This window comes from Hylobates moloch, unplaced genomic scaffold, assembly GCF_009828535.3.
Source record: "Hylobates moloch isolate HMO894 unplaced genomic scaffold, HMol_V3 SCAFFOLD_13, whole genome shotgun sequence".
NCBI classification, from domain to species: domain Eukaryota; kingdom Metazoa; phylum Chordata; class Mammalia; order Primates; family Hylobatidae; genus Hylobates; species Hylobates moloch.
Genome location: NW_026652288.1, coordinates 15,150,259 through 15,173,272, shown reverse-complemented (window position 1 = coordinate 15,173,272; position 23,014 = coordinate 15,150,259). Strand labels below are relative to the sequence as shown.

Below are 23,014 nucleotides of genomic sequence, written 5' to 3'. Positions count from 1 at the left end.
CTGGACTCCAAAGACAAATTCAACACCTTACTCTATGTAGCAACAACTAGAGGTATGACTTTGGGCAGGTTAACCTCTCTGAGGTTCAGTCCTCTCACTGTCACATAGAAATCATGCCATCTCTTCCTCAAGTTCCTATAAAAACTAAGTAAAATGAGACATTTTTGTAAGCCAAAAATCCTATATTACTATCTGTCCCCTTCTCTCAAAAGCTTGTCCTTCTTAAACGTTTCCTAAGAAAGAAGGATATAACTACAGAGAAGACAACAATTTTTCAATAGCTGAAGTGATTTTTCCTTCAAACAGGAAGCAGTACTAATAATCTGGAATACAAACCCTAAATGTTCTATAGGACAAAGTAACTAAGAATTTTTACTTATAGTTTTCTGCAACACCCAAGTAATTTCCTCAAATTTCCTTCTATTTCTAAAACCAGCTTTTAAGACTGTTACCTTTGAGTATACTATTTCGTCCAGTAACAAAAAGAAAACATTTTACATAGTAATAAACTTAATGAGAGGGGACCAAACAAAAACCCTTGGACCCTGCTCATAAGCATTAATGATGGCAGCGACAGGCCGTCAAGAGTGGCTGCTGCCATCATGCTGGCTGCAGTGGGGAGACATGAGCAGCGGCAGCAAGAGCGGCTGCAGGAGCTGCAGTGGTGGTGGTGGGTTGCCTGTGCCCCGCATCCCCAAGGCAGCTGACTGGGCCACCCCAACCTTCACGAAGCTGGGCAGGACCCACTCCCAGGCCCAGAGTCTCCACCACTCTGGACCCCGGCCCCGTGTTGCTGCTCTTGCCTGCCACCGCTGCAGGAAGGGCACACAGAGGAGGCAGACAGTCCCCAGAGTCCACCCCTGGGAGGACCCTGGAGCCCACTGCCCTGGGAGTCACCTCAATGGGGCTGGGCCGAGTCGCCTGCCAGAGGGGGAGCAGCGAGGTTGGGCACAGAGGGGCAGACAGAGAGGAGCCCTGAGATGGAGCTGGGCCCAGGGTGCTGGTGGGAGCCAGGAGCAGGCAGGAGCCCCACCATCCCAGGCATGGCTGCAGCTGCCCGAGTTATATCTGCACTCGGGGGCCCCTAAAAGGCCCTCCCTTGCCCCCACAGGTTCGGAGATATCTGCTTCCACTGCCTGGCCTCTCCCTGCTGTCAACACCCACTCCGATCACAGAACAAAGTTAAGGCCGAGCTTGGGCGCTGTCACAACCCAGCTGGGTGTGCACACTTGAGGTAGCACTGATACACCAACTCCCTGCCGCTTTGGCCCCCTCCAGCCTTTGGGCACCAGCGAACACGGAAGGAAGGCCAAGGCAGGGTGAGGATGGCCCAGTGCTGGCCTGCAGGTGGTCCCTTGGCATGAACAGCCTGGGCACCATGAACAGCGGCAGGAGGCAGACAGGCTCCTGGGCTTAGAAGGGGGGCTAGTCCCCGGTGAAGCCCCACCTTCAACTGGGGAAGACCTGAAGCCTGGGGGCTAGGCCACCAGCCCCACAGAGAGCCAGTGCCCATGCCAGTGCCTGGAGCTACCCGCCCTGCTGCAGCCAGTGTGCCTGGCTGTGTGCAGTGGCCAGACCCCACATTCACTCATACACCCCTCGCCACTCCGCGCCTGGCTCACCCTTGGAGGGCATGGGGTCCAGGCTGGTAGTGAGAGCTGAGCACAGCCTGCCAGGCCAAGTGGGCGGAACTGAGCAAAACCCAGGCAAGGGCACCACTGGCTGCAGAGGTTTCCAGCCAGAAAAGCAACACCCTCTAGGATCCTGTAACATTAATACATAATAATTGTTTACATGTATTTTAAGATGCACTGATAAATTTTATACCTGAAGTCTTTTTCCATCAGAGGTAACCTGAGGAATCTGATTGTGCATCCTATTTATAAAATCAGAATAACCTTGAGAAAGAAGCCCATCCTGCATGAGAAGCAAAGAATAAATTAAGTTTTTAATCAGTATAGAAAAAAATGTAAGTTTTAATCAGTATCAAAAATCTTTTTTCTAAATTAAACAAAATATAAGGAAACTAATTCATACATATACATAGTCCTATATTTTCAAAATTATTTTGTTGGATAAAGATAAATTATAAATTCAATTTTAAGTTCCTGTGACTCAAATATGAAAAAGTGACAATAAACAATCCAAAACCATAATCTAATAATCTAGAATGAAAATTCCAATCAACGGCTTCTAACATATATCCCTCAATAGACTTTTCATATAAAAAATTAAAAACCCTCAGTGCTGAGGAACTAGGTAACCCAACCTGAAAATGATTTGGAAGTATGTCTAAGAGCCTCAAACACATTTACGTCCTTCCAGATGGTCTACATTTTGTATCTCTGACACAAGGAACAAATTTATAGTATGTAGAAAATGTATGTACAAACAAAGCTGGTGATTTGGAGCAAAAATCAAACATACCTACATACCTAGTAATAAGAAATAGCCATATAATAGACCACTAGAGAGCATTTATAAATTATTTACAATTAAGTAAATAATACCATATAATAGACCACTAGAGAGCATTTATAAATTATTTACAATTACAGGAAATATTTATGATATTACATTTTTAAAATTTTTCCCAGATTCATTAAGAAAATGTGGCACATATACACCATGGAATACTATGCAGCCATAAAAAATGATGAGTTCATGTCCTTTGTAGGGACATGGATGAAACTGGAAATCATCATTCTCAGTAAACTATCACAAGGACAAAAGACCAAACACCACATGTTCTCACTCATAGGCGGGAATTGAACAATGAGAATACATGGACACAGGAAGGGGAACATCACACCCTGAGGACTGTTGTGGGGTGGGGGAAGGGGGAAGGGACAGCATTAGGAGATATACCTAATGCTAAATGAGGAGTTAATGGGTGCAGCACACCAACATGGCACATGTATACATATGTAACAAGCCTGCACATTGTGCACATGTACCCTACAACTTAAAGCATAATAATAATAAAATAAAATTAAAAATTTTTTCCCAGATTCCTCATATCTTGATTTCAACTATATAAAATAATATATAAATAAAGAGTATATGAAAATATACCAAACTGATAACAATGATTATCTCTAGGTAGTAGGATCATGACTGAATTATATTTCTTCTTCATTTTATATATTTTATCTCAAAAAATATAAGTAAACTTTTAAAAAAGCATGATTATATTTCAACATACAGCTTCATCCAGGACCAGGAATCTAACTTGAGATAAGTTCAGTTTTCCAGTTGACACCAAGTCATCTAGTCTTCCTGGAGTACCTACAACTATATCGACCTGAAAAACAGAAAACCAACCACTTAATGAAAACTAAAGAAACAGTATAATTACCTTAAAATAGCAACCAATAACTGTCTTTTTAATAAAAACATGCATATTGAAGTAGTCAGTCAACTCTAAATTTATAAAAAAAAAAAAAAAGAGTTACAGATAATGCCATATGTTAAACTGATATTTGGTTTGAAATTAACATGAAGATTTTCGTATTTTGACCAAAATTGATTTTGACATCCTTAACTGATATACATTCTAATGTATAAAATTTATATTTTCCAAGCAAACATCAGATGAATTTACTGGAACTCAATGGAACCTAGAGCTCAAGTCCCAGTTCCACCACTACTCTGCTCTGTGACCTTAATTTATTTAATCTCCTCTAGTACCAATTTTCCCATTTCTGAATTGGGGGAATACCTTCTCGTTTTCAAGATGGTTGTGATAATTAAGAGACAAGATGCGTAAGGCACTAAATGCAGAGTGTCCCAGGTGCTCAATAAATTTGGTTATAGTTAATAGTAATGGTGATCAGACTGTCCAGGAAAACACTAATAGTTACTATTTGTCAAGTGCTTATAATGAACAGGCACTCTGCGAAATGTTTTACAAGTACGTTTTATTTCATGTTACCACTAAGGTAAATACTACTATAATTATCCCTATTCAATGAGAAAATGGAAGTTTAGAATACTAAATAAAATTTTCAAACATACATAGAAGAGAACAGTGAGCCTCAATGCCAGTACAAACAGTTAACATTTTGCATTCTCCCACACACATCTTGTAGTCAAGTCCGTAGGTATGGTGATTAGACACATAGGTTTCAGAGTAAAATTCTACCTATGAGTTGTACGATCTTAGGTAAGTTACTTAATATTTGATATAAGCCCTCTTCCTAATCTGTAAAAATGGGGAAGAGTACCATCTCAGAGGATTATTGTAAGTACTGAGTAAGAACATGTTATGTTTTTAGTATAGTGCCTGACCAATTTCTAGAAAGCAGTCAATAAAGATGAGGTATTTTTAAAGTCTGTATATGGGCCGGCGTGGTGGCTCACACCTGTAATCCTAGCACTTTGGGAGGCCAACGCAGGCAGATTGCCTGAGCTCAGGAGTTCCAGACCAGCCTGGGCAAAATGGTGAAACCCCATCTCTACTAAAATACAAAAAAAAAAAAAAATTAGCTGGGCATGGCAGCGTGCACCTCTAGTCCCAGCTACTCAGGAGGCTGAGGCAGGAGAATTGCTTGAACTCGGGAGGCAGACGTTGCGGTGAGCCGAGATCACGCCACTGCACTCCAGCCTGGGCGACAGAATGAGACTCCGTCTCCAAAATAAATAAATAAATAAATAAAAATAAATAAAGTGTGTATATGATGTATTTATGTGAGCACAAATAAGGTATTACATAAGATCATTCAGTAAAGTAGACAATTCAAAACCTCTACTCTTTAATTGACAGGCATTAAAAAACAACAATTCCATTCTTTTTTACCTGTTTTCTCCACCCTGTACTAAAAATACAGGTTTCTACTAGCAAAGTTATTCCTCTAGTTCCATTACTTCAATATCTCACCCCTCGAATAAACAGAACATTGTGCTGAATGAACTTTTAACTTGATCCAATATGAGGCACTTATTATCCCATGAAAAACAAAGCAGACATTTCTGAAGCTATTGTTTCATCTGCACTAATAATTACAAGTAAGTTCAACCTAGAAAATATTGTCTGAAAATGTGAAGATAAAATCTGTCCAATGTATTAGGAATCTACTATGTGCCAAACACTGAGACAGGTGCTGTAAACAGCAGTGAACGAAATACCATCTGGTTCTATGACATCAGTTTAGTATAGTATTCTAACCACGTGAGCTTCCTCCTTCCTAATTTCAGCAGGTAAAGTGGGCATGAAGACAGACACAAGGCCTCTCAGGGTTTTGTTTTGTTTTTTTAAGTCAGTTATATCAGAAAAGCCTGTGAGATTTCTTTATTTATATGACCTCAATGGCACATGTTGCATAATATTGCAAGACTAAAGGATTAGAAAACTAAAATGCTTCTACTCTCTCACTGTCAAGCTGACTTCCGCCCCAGCATAAGACCCAACACAGGGCTAAGGCTGAACCAGAGTGTGGTAAAAGATAATAGAAGCAGAGAATGTAAGACAGAGAGAAGAACAGAAAAAGATCATATTAGATCCCCTAAGAAGTAGAGTAGAATTGAATTCTGCAAAGAATGCTGTAGAATAACACTACCTTTCCAATTGCTTCAAGTTAGTACCAAATTTTGAGACATCCTGATGAAAGCAGATTTAATTCCCTAAAAGATCTATAAGCTTTAGGAAAATAGGAATTGAGAAACATATTATCTTATGGGAAAAATGGGTTTGAGGAAGCAAGACTGGGAATAAACTTATTAAATCTCTCTTACAACCACTAAAATAAAATAAAATGCACTAAATGTTTCAGCTCATTTTCTGCTGTTTTAACAGAATATCACAAAGTAGATAATTTATAAAGAAAAGAATATTTCTCACATTTCTGGAGGCTTGGGAAGTTCAAGAGCTTAGTTCCAGCAGCAACTAGTGAGGGTCATCCCATGGCAGAAGGGAGCAAGAAAGAGAGGAAAACGGGCCCAAACTCCTGCAATAACTAACCTGTTCCTACAGCAAAGGCATTAACCCCTCGTAATCTAATCATCTGTTAAAGGCCCCCACCTTCCAATACTATTACATTGGCAATTAAATTTCAAAATGAGTTTTGGTGGGGACATTAAAACCACAGCACTAAATAAAAACATATCAAAGCAATATTACTCATCTTAAAACAGTATTAACAAGTATGGTAATATGATTCCTTGCTCTTAATATGGCATACCAGGTCAAATGTAAAGTCCAGGTGGCACAAAATGTAGTTTGACAAGAGTACCAATGGAACTGGAGAAAGGACATAATTGTTTGTCATGACTCAATATCGGATAGTTTAGCTTTAATGATTAAATATTTAGGAAAGGAAATAAAAGAGAAATTTATAAGCTGTAAGTTATTTCACATACGAAAAATATTTCATGAAGTCCTACCTTCACAGAATTGATAAACAGTTAAAAATTTCCCAAACGTCGGCTGGGCGCAGTAGTTCACGCTGGTAATCCCAGCACTTTGGGAGGCCAGGGTGGGCGAATCACCTGAGGTCAGGAGTTCAAGACCAGCCTGGCCAACATGGTGAAACCCCATCTCTACTCAAAATACAAAAAAATTAGCCAACGTGGTGGTGGGTGCCTGTAATCCCAGCTACTCAGGAGGCTGAGGGAGGAGAATTGCTTGAACCCAAGAGGCAGAGGTTGCAGTGAGCCGAGAACATGCCAGGCAGGAGAATTGCTTGAACCCAAGAGGCAGAGGTTGCAGTGAGCCGAGAACATGCCATGGCACTCCGGCCTGGGCAACAAGAGTGAAACTCCTTCTCAAAAAAAAAAAAAAAAAAAAAATTTCTTAACTTCTTCTCCAATAGTGGAGATCACTGGAGATCACATCCTCTTAGCTTTGTCCTTCGTAATAGCATGGCTGAGCACACCCTTTGCGACTTCCCCTTACACATAACTGAACCCATCTCTCTCCTCACTAGAACTATTACCCACTGTCTTATCATTATTCATCCTTCCCAAGGGTCACTGCAGGAACTTCTATCCTCTGCAATCTATTTTACCTCTACTTTTGTTCTTAACTCCAGTTTCTTCTTTTTCACTTATCTCCCCAAAAAGAATGACTCTTTACCCGTGAAGGCCAGAAGGAAATTCTCAAATGTTCAGAGGGTAAACAGCAAAAAATCATGTATGCTGGACTTTTGCCTGAGAGGTCTGGGACAGACTTTGTATACTTCCAGGAGAAGAAAAGGCACACTTGCAAGATGTCTTTGAACAAACATACTCTTCTGACCTTGCTCTAATTTCAGCCTCACTTAAATTTTCTTGAAACAAAACAGAGCTGTATTGCTAAAACGACAGCCCATGACATTATGTTTTAAAAATTAAAACTACAACTTACCCCATTTTCCAAAACAGAGAGCTGATCCCGGGCTGCAACACCTCCAATTATCAGAAGCTCCCTGAAATAAATATCAAGATGATAATGTAAAAAAAAAAAAAAAAAATTAAAATCTGCTTTACATTGTTTGATCTGCATCCATTTATTTTAGTTGGAAATTAAGGCTGAGAAAGGAATTGAGGAAAAAAGCCTATAATAAAACAAGTCTGGGGAAGGTGCGAAACAAAGCAGTTAAATCCCCGTAGCTGTATCCATTGCTGAAGTGTGGTAAAGTCATGAAAGAGAATGTGTGAGCTTGTAACATGGAAAAAATTATCCTCATCTACATATTCTTCTATATTAGGATAATTCAAGGTCCTTTAAAACCTGGTTTCAATCTGTGTTTTCAGATATATGTACTTGTATGTATATAAAATGCCCTGAAGGAATATACAAAAATCAATTTAAAACGTTGCCTCCAGAAAGGATAACTAGAAATTGGGGAATGGAGTGAAAGAAGACTCACTTTTCACAGTACGCTTTTGTGTTGGAATGTTTCTCATTTCAACAACTGGCCAACTGGCACTGGGATACATGGATGTGCACATGCAAAAGACTGAAGTTAAAACCCTTCCTCATGCCATACACAGAAATTAACTCTAAATGTATCACAGACCTAAATGTAGAACCTAAACATAAAACTCAGAAGACAACACAAATAAAATGTTCATGACCTTGGGTTAGGCATAGTCTGCCTTAACTACAACATCAAAACACCATGACAAAAGAGAAAAATAGATGAATTGGATTTCATCAAAATTAAGACTTCCTAAGGATAGTATCAGGAGAGTAAAGGCCAGATGCAGTAGCTCACACCTACAATCCAGCACTTTGGGAGGTGGAGACACAGGATTGCTTGAGGCCAGGAGTTCGAGACCGGCCTGCACAACATAGCAAGACCATGTCTCCACAAAAAATAAAATCAGCCAAGCACTGTGGCACTTGCTTGCAGTCGCAGCTACTCTGGAGGCTTAGGTGGGAGGACTGCTTGAGCCCCAGAGTTCGAGGCTGCAGTGAGCTATGAGGCATCACTGTACTCCAGTCTAGATGACAGAGTGAGACCTCGTCTCAAAAATAAAACCAAAACCAAAAAGAATCACCTGGAGGAGCTGCTTTTCTTAAAAAACAAACAAATACAAAAAGATTCTAATTCCTATTCTCTGGAAATTCTGATTCAGTGTATTCAGGGGAGGGAACCAATACATTTTATATTTTCAAATGAGGTCCTCAAGTTCCTAGGTTTGGACTATTGTCCTAAACTATCATTTTTTTCTCCAATAATACTTTTACTTTTATCCACATTTATAATCAGATGTATTTATCCCTATAAACTTGGCAAAAGGTAAACACACATACACATGATAATTTATGCTTGTATGCAAAGCACTGTCGGGTTGAGGAACATAGAAGAACTACCCCTGCTCTAAGGAATGTGAAACTGAGTTAGAAAGAGAAAAGCTTTGCATATGCAAAGCAAGAAACTTAAAGCAAGTATAGCTTTAAAAAGAAAAATTAAGAAAATTAAAAAGTAAGGAAAACTAACACATGACAGTATGTAAGGATCAGGGAAAGGCATGTACAGTCAGTGTATCAGAGGAGGGGCAGATGGCTGGGCTGGGACAGCCAGCTTAGCTTCATTCAAAGATCATGACTTCAGCTGGGTTTTAAGAAGAAACATGTCCATTTGTACCGAATACCAAACGAGTGGCCCATGACTTTACCATCTTAACCAAGCAATTGATTTTATTATTCATCTTCCCCTCTAACTTTTGTCTATAATCATGTTCATTTTTATACATAATCACAGCACAAAAATCAATTCATGCTAGCATTTTACATTCTTCCCAAATCCTTTTATAAACAGGTCCCTGAGTTTCTTACACTAAGCAGACACCCTGGTTACATGGTATGCTCAAGGCGTTTATTCTATTTGTTTTGTTTCTCTCCCCTCCACACTATCCCCACACTTTCACACTCAATTTTGTGAAAGGAAGCTTAATTCTCATTGTTGAAGCCCTGGCCCCCAGCCTAAAACTTCACACATAGAAGGTAAATGAACATTTGCTGAATGAGGAACATGCATCAATCTTCAAAACAAAATTAGAAATTATTTTACCTAGTATAATTTATCCCTAAATAAGTTTGTTCAACCTGTAAATAAGATCAGTATTAAAAAGACAGGCCTGCCTGGCACAGTGGCATGTGCCTGTAGTCTCAGCTACTCGGGAGACTGAGGCGAGAGAGAGAATTCCTTGAGTCTAGGAGTTCAAGGCTACAGCGTAGGAAGATTGCACCTGTGAACAGCCACTCACTTCAGCCTGGGCAACACTGCGAGACTTCATATCAAAAAAATAAAATAAAACTTAAAAAAAAAAAAAAGACAGGCTTTTGTGACGTCAAAATATTCAAAGCTTCTGAAATTTGATAGTGGTGACAGTTACACACCTTTTGAATATACTAAAAACCAATGAATTGTACACTTTTTTTTTTTTTTTTGAGACAGAATCTTACTCTGTTGCCCAGGCTGGAGTGCAATGGTGCAATCTTGGCTCAATGCAACCTCTGCCTCCCGGGTTCAAGCAATTCTCATGCCTCGGCCTCCTGAGCAGCTGGGATTACAGGCCTCTGCCACCAAGCCCAGCTAATTTTTGTATTTTAGCAGAGACGGCGTTTTACCATGTTGGCTGGGCTGGTCTTGAACTCCTGACCTCAGGTGATCCGCCCGCCTCGGCCCCCCAAAGTACTGGGAATACAGGCGTGAGTCACCGCACCTGGCCGAATTGTACACTTTCAAATAAGAGTTGCTGGTGTGTGGATGTTTCAAGTTTAAAAAGTAATTAAGGCAAAATTAACAAAAATCAAGTGTCAGATTGACTAACAGAGTGTATTACTTATATGGTATAGCCTTCTTCAAAGTCAAAGGGTTTGCTACTGAGCAAGGTCACTTAATTTATGGTATCCCTTCAATGGTAGGAAGAGTCTTATAGCTAGACAGTGACCAATCTGAATGCCCAAATGGAAGAAAGCCACCACCGTGATGCAGTCTAGAATAAACCTCGCTAAGTTTACTAACATGCGAGAGAGTGGCACATTTTCTATACAGATTTAGGGAAGAAATAAATTTGACATTGAATGAAATGCTCTCTTCAAAAAATTGTTAGAGCCAGGCATGGTAGCTCATGCCTGTAATCCCAGCATTGTGGGAGGCTGAAGCAGGAGGATCACTTGCACCCAGGAGTTTGAGACTAGCCTAAGCAACACAGTAAAACCCTATCTCTACAAAGGTGGCAATGTGCCTGCAGTCCCAACTACTCAAGTGGGAGGATTGCTTGAGCCCAGGAGGTCAAGGTTGCAGTGAGCTACAATCATATCACTACACTCCAGCCTGAGTGACAGATTGAGATCCCCGTCTCAGAAAAAAAAAAAAAAATTAGATTTTTACTCCAATGCTGTTTGACTAACCATGACTTTTCATGTAAGAGACATGGGAAAAAAAATCTCAATTTTAAAAAAATCATATTTATCATTTAGCAAACAAACAGGAGTTTTATATAAAAATTATTACAGTACATTTACACACACACGCATATTATGTATACACACTGAATTTCTACTTCATTTTTCTCTACCTTATTCTTCTTCCAAAAAACTTCAAACCAAAAGACAATAAGCATTTCAGCACAAAAGGAAGATTTACCTTAACTTAGGATTATCAATATATTTCTTAAACTGCTTGATGTTATTCAAAGTTTGTTCAGCTAACTCCCGGGACGGTTCAACAATGAGAGCTTTTGGAGCATTGGGGAGAAACTTTGTTTGTGTCACCTGTGCATTACCTTAGAGAATAAAAAAGATGAGAACACATTCAAATCACACTTTATAATACTGTTACTTATAAAACATTAGGACGGATATTCTAATATCAACATTTTACATAATAATTGTCAAAAAGCAGAGAAGACAGTCAAACAAAATAAAGCTTAGATTTCTAAAACAAACTAAGGCTACTTTAAAACTATTTGGGCCGGTGGGGTGACTGACACCTGCAATCCTAGCACTTTGGGCGGCCCAAGGTGGGACGATCACTTGAGCCCAGGTATTCAAGGCTGCAGTGAGCTATGATGGCGCCACTGCACTCCAGCCTGGGTGACACAGCGAGATCTCCTCTCTTAAAACAACAACAAAAATCTACTTGGAATAATTCTAATTGATTGATATGTCTAAAAAAATGACTTGCTTGCTTTGTGACAAATAGGTTATGAAATATACTTTAAATATTAGATACACAATGGATAAGAGTATAAACTTTGAAGTCAGACCACATAGATTTGAATTCAGTTCTGCCACTTATTTGCTCTGTGACCTTGGGCAAGTCACTTAAAGTCCCTATTCTTTAGGTTGCCTGTAAAATGGGAAAACTACTACTTTATAGGGTTGTTGTGAAGACTAAACCATGTAAAGCACTTAACGTGGTGCCCTGGCACTGAAGAAGCACACATTCTATAAATATTAGATATCATTACCATTATGAATGGGATCCCAAAATGCCTACACTGAAACCAAATACTTAAGAGTTTACGAATTAGGTTTTAAAAATGAATTTTACTGGTGTGTTAAATAAAGATGTGTGACTAAACCAGCAAGGAAAGTGTATGTAACTCACTATGCGAAGGCTTACTTACTGGAGTTCTCACCAATTATTTTCACTATTCTAGAAATCCTTACTCTTGCAGGTGTAATACCTGAGTGCTGCGATTTGACAATGTAACCATCCGGTGCCTTGGAAAGAGCAACAAAGCCATCTTTTGGTGGAAACTTAAATTCCTCTTCACCAAAGTTAAATTTCAGTTCAGCATTCTAGCATTGAATAAAAGAGAAAATTAAAATTCTTACCCTAACTGAAAACCATCGTATACAAAATAATGAAGAGCAAGCAGCTTAACAACCACAGCAAATTTTTTCTAACTAGATTCCTGATTACCTTCAAAACACAGGCAGGAAAGAGGGCTTGGTTTTTCATATGTGGTGGTATTTCAAATGCCAGACCAAGATCTTTTCCTTAAAAAACAAAAAAGAGAGAAAGAGAGAGATTAGAACAATCAGAAAAGACCTTCCTCATGCTGACAATGTCAAATCTACCAGCTTACCTGCATTCATGCCTCTCTCCTGTCACTATGGATAAACTGTGTTGCCTAAGGCCAGCTTCTTCATTTTTTTACTTTACTCCTGAAACTGTCACCTCTACCCCTCTATATTTTTCATTATTCCCTGTCTACAAGTTCATTTCCATTAGACATTCCAAAGCATATAAACATACTCTCACAGTAAAACACATAAGAAAACCTCCCTTGAACTCACCTCTCCCTCCATTTACCTTCCATTTTTCTTCTCCCTTTTGTAGTGAAACTCCGATTTCCATTTACACTGTATCCACTTCCTTTCATTTCATTCTCTATTGAACTGGCTCCTTATTAGGAGGCTCCCCACCCTCACCCCTTTGCTCCACCAAAACAGCTCTCTAATGCTTCCCACTTGTCAAATGCAGCAGTTAATGCACATTCTTCATCTTGCTAGACTAGACCCATCTGCAGTACTGGACACAGTGATTGCTCCCTGATCCTTCAAACACTTCCTTCACCGGGACTGCAGGACCCATGCTTTCTTGGTTCTCCTCCTGGCCTTCCTCCTCATTCCCCTCTGCTGGATTCTCCTCAATTTGCTGACCCCTAACCACAGGAACCCAGGCCTCAGATCTCTTCTCTTTAACTACCCTCATTCCCTAGGTAATCTCACCCCACCCTCCAGTGTGTCTTCAACAAAGCAGCCAGAATGGTACTGTTAAACTAAAGACAGATGATGCCACTCCTCTGCTCAAAACCCTCATGGCCTTCCATTTCGCTCAAAATAAAAACCAAAGTTTAGATCGTGGCCCATATGGCTCTCCATGGCCTGGCCTCACCACCTCACTGATCTAACATAAGGATAAGTCCTTTATCCCCAGAGCGCTCTAGATCCAGTGGCTTCCTCACTGTGACTCAGACATCTCAAGCACATTTCCATCTCAGGGCACCCACATTTACTATTCCCTCGGTCTGAAATGCTCTTTGAAGAAATCTGCATGGCCTACCACCCAACTCATTCGGATCTCTACTTAAATGTCACCTTATCAAGCCTTCTGACTGCTCTACACAAAAGCACAAACCCCCAAACCGCTATGACTCTCCACTTCCTTCCCCTGCTTTATACCCTCCTTCACAGCACTTACTACCACCTAACATGGTATTATATGTCTGTCTTTCACCACTAGTGTGTAAGCCCCAAATGTCTATTCCATTTTCTTCTGTGCCTCCAGTACTTACCAGGGTACATCATACATAGCCAATGCTCAATAAATATTTGTTCAAGTGAAGGCAGGGAGGGAGGGACAGGGATTTGAAAAAGAGGGTGGGGAGATTTTTAAAAATCACAATTATTGAATATCATATATCTTTTCACTACTAAGATCCATATAGAGCTTACCATTTTTGGAGAACTTGACATGTCCTTTATCTATATCTAGGTAACATCCAATGGTATCATGCATAGTGAATTCCTGGAACACCAGAAAGTCAAATGCCATTAATAGAAAGCAAATTCTTAAATAAAGTTAAAATATAGCTGCATCAAAAGTATGTGTATTTCAAAATAATTATTTAAATCAAAAATGCCTATTGGAGCATATGACATATACAATAGTACAAGCATTTGACAGGCCTGTTAGAATCAAGATATTTAGGCTCATTCACACTACTGTAGATTTCAGCTCACCAGACGAACTATATTTAGATTCACCATGATCAAAAATGAGAATAACATGTATCAAAACCAAAATCAACATGAGGTGAAAAGAGAAGACAATGTAATGTATTTTGGAGGGGATAACAAATGGCATAAAAGAAAAATTATAACTACTACATATTTATCTAGCTTGACAATATTTCTTCACTAAAGTCCAAATCCAAACTTTCTGTGGAAAATATACAGAAAATCTGCTCATTTTGAGAATCATTTCTATACCCTCATTCTGTCATGAGTGATTAAGTATGCAAGAAAACTTACTTATGCTATGTTGAAGTCATAACATAATTGCTTACCTCTCCATAATTATCAAACTGTTTATTATGGGATTTCTTTCCTGTTCCACCAAAGCCAAATCCAAACTTGTCAGTACCTAGATTTAAAAAATATTTTACTTTTCTGGTGAGAGAAAATATACAATTAAATGACCTGTAAAAGAAGTAATTTTATTCACACAGTATGTCCATTTCATAAACCCACAGTAAAACTATTCCTTAAGTTTCTGAATCCTACAAAAAACTAAACAGTGCTTAGGCAACAGAGCATGTGTGAGACTAGGGACACCAGTGATACTGCATCCCTTTCTGCTTTGGCCACTAAGAAATTCAGATGCAAGTTTACAATAATGTGAAGCATCTATATGGTACTGTGTGGTACAGATTCACACACATTAACTTTACCCTGACTCCATTCATATTCTTATCCCTCATTTCATACTGCTATAATAGCTGTACTTTTTGTAAGTTCCTTCAAATCATTTTTGGAACAGGGTGGGGTACAGATAAATATTATTTCCACGTCTTTAAAATAAAAACTTTTTATGGTTAAATTTATTATTTTGCTTCTCCAAATAATAAAATGTTAACTCCCAAATGTAAACCAATCAATTCAGTTATTTTAGAAACACTTACCTAGGTCCAAAGAGGCCTGCATGGTAGACCACCCGACCCTGCATAACCCTTGGTCATGGCAGGATACTTCATAGTAGTGTTTCCCTACAAGGGTAAAATACATTGAGATTTATAAAAATCACACACACATGCTTCATTTACCATGAAGCCATCTTCCCATTGTTTCTGAATTACGCTGGTATGTATCAAATGAAGAATTATAGGTATATTTGTACCATCAAACACCTTCCCAGATCCCTGACTTAAAGCTATTTTAAAAAACTCATGGGCCAGGCATAGTGGCTCATGCCTGCGGCCAGCACTTTAGGAGGCCAAAGCAAGCAGATCACCTGAGGTTAGGAGTTCAAAACCAGCCTGGCCAACATGGTGAAACCCCATCTCTACTAAAAGTACAAAAATTAGCCAGGCATGGTGGTGGGCGCCTATAATCCCAGCTACTCGGGAAGCTGCGGTAGGAGAATCGCTTGAACCCGGGAGGTGGAGGTTGCAGTGAGCCGAGATGACACCATTGCCCTCCAGCCTGGGCCCTCCAGCCCGGGCGACAGTGCGAGACTCTGTCTCAAAAACAAACAAACAAACAACAAAAAAACCCTCATGTATTAATACATTGCCTCAAAAGTTTATACAAGTGCAGATGCTGTTCAAATACCTTTCATTAATCCTTTAGTAGCTCTACACCCATGCCATTCCTTTACTTCTCTGCTTTGACAACAAAGACCATCTGACCCAATTGCTGGATTTGAGAAGAAAACACAGAGAAACACGTCAGTACAGGTTTTATAAATCATACATTCCCATCCCCCACTACCAAAAAAAAATCATTCAGTCTCACTAACAAGATAATTCCTTCATTTGTTGCAATGTTCCAGAGACTGAGACTTACTGATTCCTGAGTGATAGTAGTATTTCCCAAGAGTAATTAACCATTTCATTCCCTGGGTGTCCTTGGCTATGTTGGGGGCTATTTTCTATGCTGCCATCTGTTAACTAAGGTAAGATTTTACAGCAACAAGTCTAGAAAGGATTCAACACAGCTCTTAACCAGACTTGCACTAATAGTAGTTGCACCATCAATACAAATGTGTTTAGATAACTATTCTCTGGAGTCCTTTAAAGAAACGTACTCAAGGATGATGCACCACCCGCTCATCGATATTTGTCCTGATTTTATAGAGCTTGAGTGACTATATAACTAAAAGATAACAGAACTGTCTCTAGCTTGTTCCTCAATCCATGGAAGAAACCATATGGGAAACTAGGAGAAAGCATGAAAAAATAAGCATGTATTTGTTACTTGCTAGTATTATAAGAGCTCTAAAAGATGAGGTATATTCTATACTATACATCATGATCAGTCTCAGTGATGTCCACATAGTAGGTGCTAAATGGTTTTAAGTAAAGATTCAGCTTTTTGTCTGTACTGGAAAAAAACTATAACTTCTGTCCTGGTTCATCTTTCCAACTCATATTCTGTACTTGAAAGTAGAACAAACTGTTAAGCACCTCAACACACATCTTCCTACACTTTTCAGAAATTAAATTATTCAAAGTATGAATTCTTACCCATATGGGTACTGAGTCATGTAAAACTGAACTTTTAAAAAGTTATCTAGGAGCTTCCAGGATAGGTGAACACATGATGGTTCCTGAAGAGTGGCATGCCCAGGGAGGGGAGAAGCTCCAAGCCCCTTCCCATACTTCAGCCTATGCATCTCTTCATCAGTATTCTTTGTAATAGCTTTAAAAATAAACCAGTAAACATATTTCCCCGAGTTCTGTGAGCCACTCTAGCAAATTAATTGAACCTGAGGAAGGACTTGTAGGAACCCTGATTTACAGCCAGTTGGTTAGAAGCATAAGCCACAACCTGGGCATCAGATGTGGGGGACAGTCTTGTGTGACTGAGCCCTCAACCTGTGGGATATGATGCTATCTTCATGGAGACGGGGTGAGAATTGAATTGAATTACAGTCCTCAGCTGGAAGAAACCATAATGGGAAAGTAGGGGGAACCATGAATAAACAAACATGTGTCTGTTACTTACTCCGTCAGTTCTCAGCTGGTAAATGCTGAGAACTGACTGCTTGCTTGACTTGTGGGAAAAAAACCCCACACATCTGCTGTCAGAAGCATGCTGTGAGAGTATACAGGGAAAATGGAGTTTATTTATTTCTCTGTATTCTCAGAATTGGTGTCAGAATCAGGGTTTGCTAGAACTGCCTTGGCTCACAGAAATATAGTTTGAAAAGAAAAAGGATAAAAGGGTAGGGGATGAGGAACTTTTGGTTTCTTGGTGGCCACAAGATCACCTATGGTATGGAGCCACAGCTGTGCTACACTCAGTTACTAAAGGTAACAGTTATCAGTGGAATTTAGAGTTGGATCGAACTCCTGAGGAGCTGGTTCACTGGATGCATAAGAAAACACAAATAAGAACCCTCGAGGCGGAGCTTGCAGTGAGCCGAGATCGCGCCACTGCACTCCAGACTGGGCGACAGAGCGAGACTCTGTCTCAAAAAAAAAAAAAAAAGAAAAGAAAATGCAAGTAAGAAAGAAAAAAGTATACAGTCCTTTGGTTACTATTATCTGTAATAGCTAAAATGAAGTAAGAGTGCAGGGTCAGCCATTGATGTGAGACCACATTCAGATTTCAGTCCATCTGAGCTTTGGTCACCAGCTTCAAAGCTGACCCCCATGGGAAAAATTATGCAGGGCCAACAAAAAGTACTTCTAAGACCTGTGGTCTCCAAGAAGGCAGTCAATGTGGGGAAGAGCAAAACCAAAAAACTCTGAAACTGGAGGGTATAGTGTGAAGGAACTGTTACATTTTGTAGATCAGTATCATAAGCTTCCTGAGGAGCCTTTACTAAAATGCATTCTGAGAGTAACTACTTTAGGAAAGTATCTTTGGTTTTAAATGCAGCAGAATAGAAGGGCATATTTAGGCTGATGCAGGTCTCGTTGCTCACTATGGAACAATCACAGATGGATCTATGCATGATGGAGGTTATTCCCAAGCCAACAGCCAGCCTGGTGGATTGGATAAAAGCCACCGTAAGGTCTGTTAACTCCAAGAAGGAGGACTGTCCAACTCCACCTATAAATACTTTCTTTTATAATTTCTGCATTTTCTATTTGAGTTAGGAAAGTTTTGCCACAGCTAAATTATACATGTAGTTTTCTGTATTCAAATTCATACATACATATTTAAGTCCTAAATACATATGGAATTTATTTCTAATTATGATATGAGATAGAAGTCAATTTTATATTGCTCCAGATGGATCATCAATTGTGTCAGCACTCTTTACTTAATAAACCATCCTTTTTTCTCACTGAAATGAAATATAATTATTTTTCCTGTATATAACTTCTCATATATGCTGAGATTCATTTCCATCATATTCCACTGTCTATTCCTATGTCAGTTCTATACTGTTTAATGATAGTGACTAGATTCTAATATCTGGTAAATTAAATCTTAATCTTATTTACTTGGTGTTCTCATGTATTATTTTTTAAAGTTTCTGAATTACAAATGAGCTGATGGAAAGCCTATCCACTTACCAAAAGCAGATCCTCTGTCATATGGGTTCATCTGCCATTTGTTGAGCACTAAACAAATTAAAATAAGAAAAGTTACCCACAGATATATAAAATTTAAAATGCTTGGCTGGGTGTGGTGACTCACACCTGTAATCTCAGCACTTTGGGAAGCTGAGGTGGGCGGTTCACTTGAGGTCAGGAGTTCAAGACCAGCCTGGCCAACATGGTGAAACCTCATCTCTACTAAAAAAAAAAATACAAAAATTGGCCAGGCATGGTGGTGTGTGACTGTAATCCCAGCTACTCGGGAGGTTGAGGCAGGAGAACTGCTTGAGCCCAGGAGGTGGAGATTGCAGTGAGCAGAAATCAAGCCACTGCACTCCAGCCTGGGCGACAGAGTGAGACTCCATCTCAAAAATAAAGAAATAAATAAAATAAATAAAATGCTCTATTAAAAAAAAAGCAAGTATTTTATACATCTTAATTCCTCTAGACTCAATATGGTTTTATATATTATTTAGAACACACAAGTAAAACTTGTTTTTATTAAAAGCAAAAACACAATTGAAAAATCAGGCATGTTGAAGATAATCATCACTGGTCCATCTGGACCTAAAACCTTATCTCCTCACTTGCTTGCTTCAGTGTGCTCTGTATTAGATGATACTGATCTCTGTCCTTACCCCTATGTCACTATTAAAATGAAGTTTAGGTAACTAAACAAGTTGACTTCAATTATAAAGGAAATAACTGATCAACATTTCAGAGTCTAATTATCTTGTAACTATCAAAAAAAAAAAAAGCAAGTCCTTTATCTTAATTCAATACCACATTCAAAAGTCACACAATTTTTTCATCCTCCTTTTTACAGCATTGGCATTTTCCTTTTCTGACACATCTTAATAGTTTGTTAAGATGTATGTATAAACTAAGAATTGTGATAAAGAGAGCCCTACGTGCTTTCTAGCCCAACTTTCCACTCATGGTAGAAATCCTTTCTAGATTATTTCTGGTCAAAAGATATCCATCATCAGCTTAAACACTTTGAACATTGTAGAAACAACTTTGAGGTTCTCCCTTGCATTGTCGCTCAATGTAGCTATTACTTAGTACTCTAAGTTAAACAGAAATGTTCATCTAAGCTATTTCTAATTGGTCCTGGTCCTGCTTTCCAGAATAATTATTTTCTCTCTAGTTCTCTTCAATAATTTAACAATTATCCCATCTCCATTTTTACTTCTTCTCCATGTTTAAATTTCTACTTTCTTTATTCCTCATAGGATGTGACTTTTAGAATCATTATCCCTATGGTTATTCTCCTTTAGGAGTGTTTTCTTTTACCACCATTTCTCATAAATGACGGCACAGTTGTTACAAGTTCTGAAACTATTATATGATAGGCCAATAGTGTAAATAGTTACATCAATTATCTATCTCATAATTAATTTACATGAGTTCATAGATTCTACATTATACATTTTATGTATAACATTACTTTCAAACAACTGAAAAGAATATGTTAATATGACAGGTTCACTAGTCTTCAACTTGCTATTTTGTAACAATCCTGTTTTGTATAATGAAACAAGAGTGACTTAAAATATGGAAAAAATATTATTAAAATATAACAAAAGATTAATTAAGATAGAATGAAATTTAGAAACCATTCAACAGAAGCAACACAATTTAAAGATGAAGAAACTGCGGTAAGATTGATTATGGTAGAGACAGTATCAGAAACCTAATAAAAAGACCAATTTCCATGTAGATAGGACTGCACCTAAGAAACAACTTTAAAATTTGTATTTTAACTTCCTAGGTGGTTCCCTTCTTATCTTAGAGGAAAAAAATGCCTCTGTTCCCTGTAAGGCAATACTTCCCACCAGCATGGGTTTTTACTCCATAAATTATTTGTAAAATCCTTCCTTAATATTTTTGTAAAATGTACCTATTTTCCTTCAGTATTAAGCACAGAAAGTTATCAGGTTAAGAAAAACACTATAATATCGAAATGTAATCTCCAAAATGCCAGTGTTTTCTCAAAGGGAACACTATTAGTATTTTAGGAGGGACAACCTTGCAGTGTTTACGCTCTCAATGACATTTAGCATCCCTGGTTTCCAGGGTTCTGGATCCCAATACCGCCCCCCAGATATTGACAACATTTTAAAAATGCATACCCAAATCTCACTTTCCTAACTGCCAGTGATGAGAACCGATGATTTCTATAAAAGGAAATATCAATTTATAAAAATTACCTGAAGCACCAGTTTTAATTGTTGTTTTTCCTTTTTTGCCTTCCTGTTGGTCTTTCAGAGTTTCATAAACTATCTGGATAACTGGAATACTAAAAGCCTATCAAAGTAACAAAAAGTATCTATATTAGTATTCAGATATTAATGACAGTTTAATAACCAATATAAATGACAAAAGTTATACACATACATCAACTAATTATCATATTCCAGATTGCTACTACAATTTCATTTGCCCAAACCAAAAATACCAGTCAGACAACAGAGGGTGGACTAAATGAAGGAAATAGGACGCAGTTAACAGCACAAAATGATAAAACAATGGAGACCAGTAGAATGAACCTACACTAAAGAGGGAAAATATCATCCAGTCCGACAAATTATTTCTCTAGTCTAGGCCAGTAGGAGATCAACTTCTGTATGTAACCTTTTTATTTTAAGAGTCATCATATTAAAATTCAGAAGTGAGTATAAACACTAAAGCTACTGTAACTCTCTAACTCCCATTTAAAACTATGTTCTTAAGGTCATACTTTTTTGTAGCTCTTCATAATTAGCTGGTAACAAAAATATCATTTTCAGTAGCAAGTAATTAATTCCTTACCTTTAGGAGGTTGCTATTTTATTAAATATTTCAAAGTAAAAACTACTGTTCAAAGCTATTTTAAAATTGAAATTTTAGAGAGAAAGTAAATATAATTTATTACTTACACCAGTTTTGCCACTTCCTGTTTCTGCAGCCTGAGGGGAAAAAAGTTGATTTTACAGATTAAGTTGTCTATTAAAGAAATCAAACTAACACCATAATATGTAGAAATCTTTAACATTTGACCGGCTACCTTTATTTTCACAGTGCCTCCAGATATCCAGGCTTCCTCTATCAACTCTGACTACAGCCCATCTTGTTACCTTTCCCATACCCTTAAGAATCTTCTCTTCCCTTTCCTTTCCCATTGCTACCATTCAAACGGAAGCTCTCATAATTCTAATCTAGATTATTATAAAAGTATCCGAACAACATCTAATCCCAGAGCTATACTACAATCTGCTACTCAAATTAGTCTTCATAGAAGACTAATAATCAAATTCTTTAACAAGACATTTGAGAAAGAGCCCAAATAATCTGACCCATTACCTCTCTACCATTTTATTTCAAGTTTATCCCCCCTCAGACACATTATTTTATGCTACCATCCAACTGAAATATTCCGGGTCATATCCTACATTCTACTATTTGCTGTTTTGTTGATATTCTCTCTACCTAAAAAGCATTTCTCTTTTATCTTCCCTTGTCAAAAATCTGGCCTACGCTTATAACTCCAGCACTTTGGGAGGCCAAGACAGGAGGATCGCTTGAGGCTGGGAGTTGGAGACCAGACTGGGCAGCATAGTGAGACCCTGTCTCTACAAAAAAATACAATAAATTCGCTGGATGTGGTGGTGTGTACCTGTAGTCCCACCTAATTGGGAGGCTGAAATAGGAAGATTGCTTGAACCCAGGAGTTTGAGGCTGCAGTGAACTATAAACACACCACTGCACTCCAGCTTGGACAACAGAGCTTGGCCTTTTTTAGAAAAAAAAAAAAAAAAAAAAAAGAAAAAGGAAACCTACTGCCGGGCGCGGTGGCTCACGCTTGTAATCCCAGCACTTTGGGAGGCTGAGGCGGGTGGATCACAAGGTCAGGAGATGGAGACCACGGTGAAACCCTGTCTCTACTAAAAATACAAAAACATTAACCGGGCGTGGTGGCGGGTGCCTGTAGTCCCAGCTACTCGGAGAGGCTGAGGCAGGAGAATGGCGTGAACCCGGGAGGCAGAGCTTGCAGTGAGCCGAGATTGCACCACTGCACTCCAGCCTGGGCGACAGAGCGAGACTCCGTCTCAAAAAAAAAAAAAAAAAAACTACGTCCTCTAAGCAGTCCCTATGATCCTTCAAGCAAAAGGATAACTGGACTCCCACTTGAATTCTGTACTACTCTACATCTCTTATGAAGGAGCCACATTCTCTCTGACACGAGATTCATTCTTAAACATGTCTTATTTCCCTAGCTGGTTTAAGCTTCTCAAGAGTAAATACTTACCTG

General features: G+C 38.7%; 1 protein-coding gene across 1 annotated transcript in view; it reads right to left on the bottom strand.

The window, feature by feature from the left end:
• DDX1 (DEAD-box helicase 1) overlaps positions 1-23,014 on the bottom strand; it is a 37,853-nt gene that overhangs the window by 10,987 nt on the left and 3,852 nt on the right. The window contains exons 4-16 of the mRNA XM_032172258.2: positions 21,642-21,671; positions 20,934-21,030; positions 18,697-18,744; positions 15,779-15,862; positions 15,130-15,213; positions 14,515-14,591; positions 13,901-13,973; positions 12,363-12,439; positions 12,124-12,238; positions 11,079-11,217; positions 7,343-7,403; positions 3,206-3,304; positions 1,828-1,917 (exon numbers count right to left, since the gene is read on the bottom strand). Of these exons, the coding sequence (XP_032028149.1) occupies positions 1,828-1,917; positions 3,206-3,304; positions 7,343-7,403; positions 11,079-11,217; positions 12,124-12,238; positions 12,363-12,439; positions 13,901-13,973; positions 14,515-14,591; positions 15,130-15,213; positions 15,779-15,862; positions 18,697-18,744; positions 20,934-21,030; positions 21,642-21,671 (1,074 nt within the window). The remainder of the gene's footprint in view (positions 1-1,827; positions 1,918-3,205; positions 3,305-7,342; positions 7,404-11,078; positions 11,218-12,123; positions 12,239-12,362; positions 12,440-13,900; positions 13,974-14,514; positions 14,592-15,129; positions 15,214-15,778; positions 15,863-18,696; positions 18,745-20,933; positions 21,031-21,641; positions 21,672-23,014) is intronic.